This window comes from Thalassophryne amazonica, chromosome 9, assembly GCF_902500255.1.
Source record: "Thalassophryne amazonica chromosome 9, fThaAma1.1, whole genome shotgun sequence".
Classification (NCBI taxonomy): domain Eukaryota; kingdom Metazoa; phylum Chordata; class Actinopteri; order Batrachoidiformes; family Batrachoididae; genus Thalassophryne; species Thalassophryne amazonica.
In genome coordinates this window covers 37,478,203-37,488,991 of record NC_047111.1, presented here as the reverse complement: position 1 = coordinate 37,488,991, position 10,789 = coordinate 37,478,203, and the positions used below count along the sequence as shown (strand labels likewise).

General features: G+C 39.5%; 1 protein-coding gene across 1 annotated transcript; it reads left to right on the top strand.

The window, feature by feature from the left end:
• The first annotated feature begins 265 nt into the window (after positions 1–265).
• On the top strand, positions 266–8,528 carry LOC117516510 (maternal B9.15 protein-like). The gene is made up of 4 exons (XM_034177410.1): positions 266–528; positions 1,584–1,721; positions 3,159–3,414; positions 8,252–8,528. Exons 1-4 carry the CDS (start codon positions 356–358, stop codon positions 8,465–8,467), a joined length of 783 nt encoding a protein of 260 aa, XP_034033301.1. The 5' UTR covers positions 266–355; the 3' UTR covers positions 8,468–8,528.
• Positions 8,529–10,789: the final 2,261 nt, after the last annotated feature.

Sequence of the window (10,789 nt, the reverse complement as noted above, 5' to 3'; positions counted from 1 at the left end):
AAAAGCAGAGCCCTCATTAAGTGAACCAGCTTCAGGTGTGTGAGCTGCAGTGATTTGGGTTAAATCACAATGAGTATGTGAGGTAGCAGTCAGTGTGTTAGTGTTTGTGTTGTTGCATGTGGAAGCAGTAGAGGATTGTAATTTTAAAAAAAGTATTTATAATCAAAGCTGAGCACTTCTCGAGCAAATGTATTTGCTTGATTTTTTTCCTGGTTTGTCTTGTTCCTTTTAATTAAGTTTTTTTTTTTTTTGGTTTTGTTTTTGCCTACACTCGGGTGGTAGGGTTGTGTTTTATTCCCTTGCAGAGGGTTTTTAGTGGCTGGTTGTGTTGTTGACTCCGTTAAAGGTTGGTGTGATGAAGGAGGAGATTGCTGCTGCTGTTTTCTTTATGGCTCAACTGGTAAAGAGATACAGCTGTTTGGATAATGAGTCCAGGGAGCGCTTTGCTGCTGCGCTCACCTCTGTTCTCTTTGACAACTACAAGAACCACTGGTACCCCAACACACCCAGCAAGGGTCAGGCCTACAGGTTGGTAATCCAGTTGGTGGAGGTTGTTTTTGCACCCGTTTGTTTGTGAACAGCCTGGAATTGACATTATGAAATTTTGTATTCATATCCTGATAAGCAAGGACTGATTTAATTTTTAAGGTCAAACTCAGGAAAAATATTGGGGAAAAATCCCTATCTTTTAACAATGAATTAATTTTCAGAAATTCATAATTCTGTCAAAAAACATTGAATTTCTTTCATATTTGAAAGCATTTTGTAGGATGGCATCTTTTACTGCTGACAGTCTGATCCGGATTGTGGATCTTATGGACATTTGAATCTAATATTGAAAAAGCTGATTGGTGTACATTTTGCATTAATTCTCAATCAAAAGTGCGTCAATCTCACTCATTTGTGACAATGAGGTGCAAACTGGCACTCAATTCATAGGCCAAGTTTGACCCATATGGTGGATTTAGTGGATATTTGATCTTAACACTGAAGCCCTTTTGATCTATAGTTTAGCTTATGAAAAGCCACTTCTAACAGAACTTTGACCTTGAAAATTTTTTCCAAGGCAAAAATTTATGGAATTGGAAACTAGTGTTGGCGGAGGTTTGTGCTCTGAGCGTGGTGCTCCAATTAAAGAATAAGAACCCAATACCTATGGGTCAGTGTAGGATTCCACGAGATCTGCTGTTGAAGTTGTAACAACTGGCCATCCTCATAATGACCTCTATAGGCCTTACACTTTTGCTCGTAGCACCAATGTCAAGACTACCTTTGGAAGTGGGAGATGATGGACAAAATGGAACTATATAGAAAATAAATGCAGGTGCCTGAGCAAGGTTCAGAGAAGAATGTCCAAGGGCCTCTCAGTGCTTAATGTCATTCAATTTATTTTTCCAGTGCCAGTTGAAGTGGTGTTAAAATTCACTTGTGCACAAAAGTAAGTTTTAGGAGCAAAATCACTCCTGAAGGAATGGCATCAAACAAAATGAAAATACTTATGGCAACACAGAAGTGCTGTAAACTAAGGAATTCTGAATATAACTTGACATCTGGTTCTGCACTGAGTCACTACTGTGTTTCAGGTGTCTGCGTATGAACCATACGATGCCGCAGGATCCGGTGCTGCAGAAGGCCTGCGAGCATGGCACTGTGAGATACGAGGACCTGGGTCTGCCCAAGGAGATCACAATTTGGGTCGACCCTGGAGAAGTTTCCTGCAGGTCAGATACTGCTCCGCAGGAGGTTCCACAATTGGGGGGGGGGGCAGTGTGACCACAGCATCACTTTCATGAGTTCCATCAGAGTATGAAATCTGTATCTATACTCTGGCTTAATTCTTCAGCTCCCTCAACCTCTGCTAATAAGGCACTGGTTCTATAGGTAGGCCTGCAAAGGCTCCACATTCACCCCTAAGTGAGAGCTCTTCAAAAGCAATGCAATCAGTTTATGGGTGATTCTTAGACTACGGGCACTTATGTCCTTTGATCATATTGTATGAAAAACAGAAAAAAGGGGAAATTTCACACTTTTATAGTTATCTTTACAATGAAAGTGTTAAGAAATTTGTTCTAGTAGTCTATGATGGCTTTTTCACCTTTTTTCAGCATCATTATATGCAAATATTGCCGTTTTGTGCTTGTCCCACACCCAGACTTTTGATCTTCAATGATAAAAATGAATGGTAAAGAAACGTTTTTTCTAATGTGTTAAAATATCTCTGAATAAAATATCAGTAAAATAATCAAAACATAATTGGGATATTCAATGTCATACAACTGTTATGATTTTTTTTAAACAAAATGTAGTTGTCCCACACTATTGCCGTAATTTCCACCCCAACACTGTAATGTCCCTTTAAACAGTTTGTATGAAAGATTGTTTGGGTAGTTCCTATGGAGATAAAGTGACATCAGAGCACATGTATATAGCGCCAAATCACAACAAACAGTTGTCCCAAGGCGCTTTATATTGTAAGGCAATGGTGTGGTGGAAATTACATTTACAAGGCCAATAGTGCCGTAGTTAAAGAATCACCCTTATGTAATCCCTCACCAAAATAAGTGTTTTGAAATCTATAGGGTAAAAATGTAACTTTGGTTTTGAAAGTACTTCACTTGAACTTGTAATGTAAAATATTTGATGCCAAAACTGTTAAAATTAGATTATCTTTTCCATATTGGTAAATTTAACCCTTGACCACTTTTCCAATCATGGTGCTGTAACAGAAGATTGGATAGGGGGCAAGCTACATATTTTTGGATTCTAATTATTCTAATAGAATTGGAGGGCTTTAGAATTTTGACAACCTGCCACTTTCAACAGTGACACCCAAAACTACTTTCAAACTCTGGTCCCTGTCAAAATGTCACTCAATGAGATTATTGCTCTTCAGCTTTGTCTAATTTTATGTCACCAAATCACGTCACCCCAAGGTCTAACCATCACCTCAGCAACTGTGTTGAGGGGAAAACTCCCTTAACTCCCCCCCCACTCCAATTCTTTGTAGTCACATTATCATTCAAGTTCATTGACTTCCCCTCCCAAAGTGGCAGTCATTAGTGAACCTGGCAGCAGACTGCTAGCATGTCTTGGATAACATATTTGCTTGTAGATGCAACAGGTTTTTCATTTAATTTTGGACCCACTTGCCCTTGTAGGTATGGCGAACACAGCACTCCATTCTGTGTCTCAGTGATGGACAGCAGGCGGCGGGGAGATAAAGAGTTTTCCCGCCGCATCAATGATGCTGTTGAGCGGGCCAGCCTTGACATCCCATCCGGAGGTTCCTCAGACGAAGAGGGGGCTGGAGAAGACAACAGCAGCCTTCCAGCTGTGGTTACTGCTCCAGTCCCACCTGCCGACACGGAGCCCAAAACTATCCCAACCGTCAGCAACCCAAACAGTGTCTACAGGGTAAGCTAGATCATGGCACGGGGTGGGAATGAGTGCGTGAGAACCAGAGTATCTCAAAAACGATAAAGTTCCTGCCTTTTGTAAATTCAGGTCTCCCATATAATGCTTAAAAGTAGCTTGTATTGATAAAAGCATAGAAAAAAAATCTACTGAGGAGATTTTAATGAACTTGTAGTGGGGTTCTGGCACCAACAACTCAGACTTCAACTGTGGCTGACAGGAACACAACTGAAAGTTTGCAACCATGGTAATTAAGTGAATCAGTGAACACTTGAGAAATCTTATTCAAAACCATGTTATAATAGGGTGCAAAATACATTTTGCAACTTGAGAGGTAATATTCAGAGAATAAATCTTACCAGTATCAGATTTTTATGCTCCCAATTGTGGTAATTCAGCAACTTTGACCCCCTGTCATGTAATTGGTAGTCTATTTCAGTGATTTTCAACCTTTTTTGAGCCGCGGCACCCTTTTTGTATTTACAAAATCCTGCGGCACACCACCAACCAAAATAATATTATAATGCTATTACCTCTGGTTTTGCGCAGAACCCAATTATCGCAATAGAAAATCGATACAGAAAACACCGCATTTCGAAAATCCTCAAGCATTTTGCGCTCTGATCTCAAGTAGGGCTGTCACGATTACGAATTTCTGGAGAAGATTAATTGTCAGACAAATAATTGCGATTGACAAATATATTGTCTATTTTTTCTTTTTTTTCCCCTTCTTTATATTCTCCTATTGTAGTATAATTACACAACTCTGGAAGAACGTTTGGCTTCTGTGAGTGGAGAAACTGGGAATGGTGCAACACTTTTATTTTTATCTTCATTTTACATACAGTCCCAACTTTTTCTGATTTGTGGTTTCTGTTGCATTTCTGAAATTGTTTCTCCTCATCAGTCACGTTTTGTGCTTAAACACTGCATTAAGCTCAAGATTGAACAAATAAATACCTTTGGAAAATAACAGCTGTTAAAGTTCAGAGTTCTCACCTGCTTTTTGTGATCTCTGCGTCTGAACATTGTTTTTTTTTTTTTTGTGGCTCAGTTCATTCATATATTGTCATTTTTTAAATATGTTTTTAAAGATGTTTGACCGTTTATTTCATCTCATGATCTCATAAATTCAGCATCCGACGCGCACATGGTGTGAACAGGACGGTAACGGCAGAATCACACCTTTAGAGAAAGTTCAGAGAGAAGTAAAGGCAGCTTCATGTTTCCGTTTTGTTAACGTTCACTCGGGTTAAAATCCTCTCTCTGCTCTGCGCTCGTTGCGCACTGAACGTGTCGCGCCTGCATTCAGGAATCTCCCTCACCCACCCCCTCTGGTCTTTTGTTGTTGCGCCGTCACGTGGCTCAGCTGCGTCAGTCAACAGCCATGCAGGTAGGCTCAGCCTGGCCCGCCCACTCAGCGCTCTCCTCGAGTCAGCCCTCTACCTCAGGAGATTTTAAGTTGAGATTTTTTTAAACAAAAATGTTGACACTGATAAAGTATTTTGTTGTCGCATACAATGTTTGGCGAAATTCTATCCTTGGTCTTTTGGATCCTTTGGATCTATGAAGCTTAAATATGAAAAAGTATTGGTATTGATATCGGCAATACTGGGCCTGTATTTACTTGGTATCGGATCAATACCAAAATTCCGGTATTGCCCACCTTTACCCATGAGTGACTGTAGCTGTAGAAAAGTAGCCTCTGGCGCAAAAAGTACTACATGCACTTAGGCTACTAGTTAGCATTTTTAAAACGTTTATTCTCAAATGCCCAAATGTCACCAGTTGCTCAACCACTTCAAGCATGCAAAGGTTTAAACTCTGGAGGTTGATTTTGTGTTTAAGACACAATAGTGATGGCAGAAATAAGTACTTAATACAAGCTATGAACCAACTTAATAAAATGCTCAAAGCCCTGGCTCAGGAAATGGTTTAATGCTTCAATAAACTTGAAGCACAACAATGCCACCAAGTGGACAGTGGGTGACATCCCCACCTCAATTTCTGGCTGTGACTGTTTTGCAGCCCTTACCAAAAAATAGTACTGATAAGTATATAAAAAGTAAACTAAGAGTATACTTGAAACATACTTGCATATACTACTTTTTGGTAAGGGAGGAGCCAGATTTGACTCATTAAAGTACTGTGATACTTCACACAGTATAATTATCCAATGTCTGAATGTATTAAATGACCGTCTTGAAAGACTCTGACCATGAGAAACTAAATTCTCTGGTCTGAGACAAAGCTTGAACTCTTTGGCATGAATGCCAGGGGTCATGTTTGGAGGAAACCAGATAGCATCCCTACAGTGAAGTATAGTGTTGGCAGCAATTTAATTCAACTTTGTCAATTCTGCAATACATACAGGCATATTGAGAACTGAAGTTTTGTTAGTCTCCTGGAAAACACCTTTTTTTTAAAAAAAAAAAAAAGGTAAAATGTCATGTGCAGAGTATCACAACAATAAGAATATAAATACAGTAGAATGTGGTCAGTGAGGTATCTGGTGGTATGACTTGTGCGAATGGAGCAGTGATTTGATGTTGTTGAGCTTACTCAAACTAATTTACACTCATCGTGCTGTGGGAATGTTTTTCAGTAGCAGGAACTGGGAGACTAGTCAGGATTGAGGGAAAGATGAATGCAGCAATGTACAGAGACGTCCTGGATGAAAACCTGCACTCTGAATAGTTTCCACATGCACTGTAAAGCTTGAATCTTGGCCTTGTAAGATTCTGATCTTAAGTCTAAAGCGGCCTGTTTGATACTAGTGAAGTACTTCAAGGTTACTTTTCATATTATAAAGACGATGGCCCTCTCATACACTGCACATTACCCCACTACCACAAAAAAATGTCTTGGTACACAGTAAATTTGGAAAGCAAAATAAACTATGCCAGAACTACATTTTCTCCACTCTGGAGTTGAACTCTATCAGTGTTAAATCAACTCTTTCATGCTGTGAATGACTCTTGTTGCAGTTGAAAAACTGGATTTGACAAGCCGATGGAGCTGATTTAACACTGATAGGTTAGTTAACTCTTGCTGGAGTGTGATCCATTGTAGTCCCTTTAAAGTGCATTTTACTCTGCAAAATTTGCAGTGTACTAGTTTTGAAATGGAAAAATGTTGCTGACCTAACACACTACATGAGGTTTTCATGAAACAGACCACAGTCTACTCTAATCTCAGAAGATATAAGGTATAATTCATGGAGATGTGAGCTTCTGTTTTGGGTTACTAGTTGGGATCATGGCTAGTTGCCTGGTGGTGACATCATTACAGTGGGCGGTCCGTAATCTTCATGAACCTTGTCCACCACTTGTCATATGCACTCATTTGGCATGTGCAGTTCAAATTTGGTTAATCTGAGTTTATCATGAACAATCAAATGTCTAAATCTACCATCTGGCCATAAACACTGGCAGGGGACAAGTAGCAGTTGAGTGCAGAAAATGGGCATAGTGGTGTGGATGGTCTCAAATTATAGTTAGTGCAGCAGATAACAATCCTTCACTCAGTGATACAAGCATCAGATTTTGCATGAATGTTCTTCATAAATCAGTGTTTGAGGGGAAAAAAGTGCGGGCCACTTAAAGCCAATATAGCGGCCAAATAGGGGTCAATGAATAATTACACAGGAGTCAAACATAAAAATGCTCCAGTCATATTGAAAGCTATACCACATTATGTGTCTGATCACAAAGATTCCAAAAAGGTATAGTTTGGACTATCTGACTGAATGTTATGGGGTAAAAATGGCAAGAATAGTGACAAAGGTCAAGTTTCAATTTGTATAGGAGTCAAGTTAAACTTGCTCCAATTTTGGTAAAAGGGGGTGCAAATTATTGGTTGAGCTAATAGGATTAATAAATGGAATAGTTTTGACTGTGCAGAATGCTTGGTTTGAAAAGTACATGTCAATGTCTACGTCCATTGGATTCTATGGCATGTGACGTTACCATGTAACGTGACAACTGAGCATGACACATGCTGCAAACTATTCCTTTTTAAAACCCTATTAACTCTAATAATTTGCATCACATTTTACAAAGACTGGAGCAACTTTAACTTTTGACCCCTGTACAAACTGAAACTGACCTTTGTCACCATTCTTGTTTTTTACCCCATAACTCCATAACATTCAGTCATAGTCCAAACTATACCTTTTTGGAATCTTTGTGATCAGACACATAATATGGTATAGCTTTCAATATGATTGGAGCACTCTTAAATTTTGATCCCTACCTGGCCGCCATATTGGATTTTCAAGTGGCCAGCACTTTTTTCTCAAACACTGATTTATGAAGAACATTCATGCCAAATCTGATGCTTGTATCACCAAGTGAACAATTCTGCCCAAAAATCAAACTTATTTGCTCACTAAGGGTCAAAGCTTCTGTTGGACCGCTATTGAATTCAGCCAGATGTTTCAAGGAAATAAAGGGCTGGTGGTGCCAAAAATCACAGCAACTGTCACTGCCCTATGTCATGATTGTCAGCAACTTGTAGTGGTCACTGGGCCATCCCTATGCCCCTGAAGTAGCAACCAGAGCTAATCAGCACCGAGGCACCTGCCTGGTCAATCATTAAATGACCAAAGTGCCTCATCTGATTTTCCCAATGCACAGATGATAGTGAGTGTTCTTTCCCAAGAATGAGATTTTATGGCTGCTTACGGCATTTGGGGGTCACTTGAAGAATTAATGTAAAAGTTGGTGGAATTGTTGAATTTAGGGCACAGCCAGTCTTGACTGAGACTGAACTAGGGTTCCTTCTTTCTCCCCCCCAATGCTTTATTGTTCTGATCCGCTGTTTCATTCCTCCTCAGTTCATGGAGTTTGCTCCCGGTGCCCCTCAGCTCTGGCTAACTTACCCAAAGCGAAAGGCCTTTGCTGGTGAAGCATTTCCACTTCATGCTCCTCTGCCTGCAGGCCCAAACTCCCAGTTCTCAAGCACAAAAGGCTTCAAGTCCTACCGAGCCGCATTTACCTTCACTGGACCTCGTGTTGACAAGTACCACTGGGTCAGTAAATCCAGGTCATAGGACAGGCTGAGACACCAACCAATAACCACTCATCCATGCATCTGAAAGTGGATGTGGAAATGGCCTTACTTTTTTTCTCTAGACACTGATCTTTCAGAACTGTGACAATACATCTGTTTTTTGTGTAAGAATAAGTTGATTGTATCAAATAGTCATTTAAATTAATGCTGTTAAAGCGTGTTTTTAAGATTTAGAAAACTATTTTAAATAAACTGCTCTAACTGCTTTTAAATGAAAATGTAAGTAGCTGTGAATAAAGTAGCATTGAGCTGTCACTTAAAAGAAATAAACATCTTTAAAAGAACACTTGAGTTGTGAATATTGTGTATGAAGGCCAAATGCATGTGGGTTTTCTTTTTATATTGGTGGCGAGGGGGATTTGGCCCACAGACAATTATGGATAAACTTTCTCTCAAGATTAACAATAATGGTCCAATAGTTGTATCAAAATATTCATCTTAAATCAGAAATGTAAGCCAAATTTATATTTACATTCAAAAAAAAGATGAGAAGGGGGTGCATCACTCAATTGAAAAGGTTGAACATTAAATGTCACTTTTGCAAAATGCTTCAGAATACCACACTGAATTATTTATTTTTTTTTTCTTCTCAGCTGTAAAAAGGACATTTCCTGGAAGGGGCTTTTAGTGGACTTCAGTGGAGACTGAGATGACATCTTGTGAGCAAGGATTAAGTTATGACCTCCAGTTGTGTATAGCATGTGGGGAGTTAAAGGCCGTGTGTGTGGAGCCCATAGTCCAGTAATATTTTTATTTATTTATTTTGGCCAGGTTGGAAAAAATTGAAAGATGAAAATCCTTTAACCGTACTAAGTCCCCATGTATCTTCTTTGAGCTTTTGCTGGTATGATGCCATGTGTCAGGATGTCAAAAAATGGTTTTCACACATGTCATTTTAATTACTTGCAGTGGTATAGTATCTTCATTGTTGCTTCAAAATGAAATACATATATCTAGTAGATCTTTATTTCTACAATGCAAAGTGGTTCTGAGCGATCGTGCGACGGCAAGAAAGTCCGGTCTATTCTGTTACGTTTTGTGGTCATGGAAATGGCTGCACCAATTCTGGAAAAAAAGACATTTGTGTATCAGACACTGAAGCGCATGACTTTGATGGAAAAAAGGAAAAAATAAGTTCCAATTTGCTGGTACTCAAAATGAAACCATTGATTTCCAGATGGCTTATGAGGATCATTTTGATGGAATGCGATTTTGTCAGTGACTGAAACCCCCCCTTAACCTTTCATGTAGCCAAAGTCTGATTCAAACTGTAATAATGTGAACCCAAGTTTAAAAAATTGTGTAGATCACCTATCCTGGATTGTATTTTGTGGTTCAACATTCCAGTGAAAACCCCTATAATTACAGACTGAGGTAACCTATAATGACCTCATAAATGAGGTCATCATAGGTTACCTCAATGAGGTCATGACATTATGATCTCATGCTCTGTTTACATCAATGCTCCAAAGCATTGTATGGCTGTCTGATAAAGTAATCAAAAATATACCCTTGTAGATGAAATTATACATCTGGATGAGGTCATTTCTCATGTAAATATAAGCTATGACATAATGGCGAAAGCTAAATGATACATCTGGACTTTCTGTATGCTATCAAGGTTAGTGAGGGCAGAGCATGTACCAAGTTTCAGCTTTTACATTTTTTTTTTTTTTTCCCCTGACCTTTATCTCAATTTTGACTGGATTACTAGGAAAGCCATAAAGTGGGCTGCCCAATATCGGGGATCCAAAAAACTACAATTTATAATTACACAGACACTCAGGTTGACTCTGTAGACCTGCATGTTGAAAATGCCTTTCAAAAATCAACACGGACACTTTTCAAATCACTACATCAAGGCTGCAGTTTGTTTTATGGTAAATGGCACAATCGTTGCAAAGTGTACCCCCATGGTCAGGTATCCTGTGCTGTTCTTATTGGTGCCCTGACCCATTGTAGCAGTCTTGGCATTTGTGCTAATGTGGCGACTGCTGAAGGTGGGCTGCAGTGAAAAGAAAACTGACAAGGCAAAGTGCATGTGAGAAGCTAATGGCTTAAAGTTGGGTTGAACAATATGGCCAATTGCTAAATGTGACCCAGCACGGGAATGGTCCACTGGTCCTAAGCTCTTCATATTAAATGGACTGCAAGATGCTCAAAGTGCTTTACAATAATGCCTCACATTCACCCCGATGTCAGGGTGCTGCCACACAAGGTGTTCACTACACTGGGAGCAACTTGGGTATTAAGGACCTAGCCCAAGGGCCCTTAGTGATATTCCGGTCAGGCTGGGATTTGA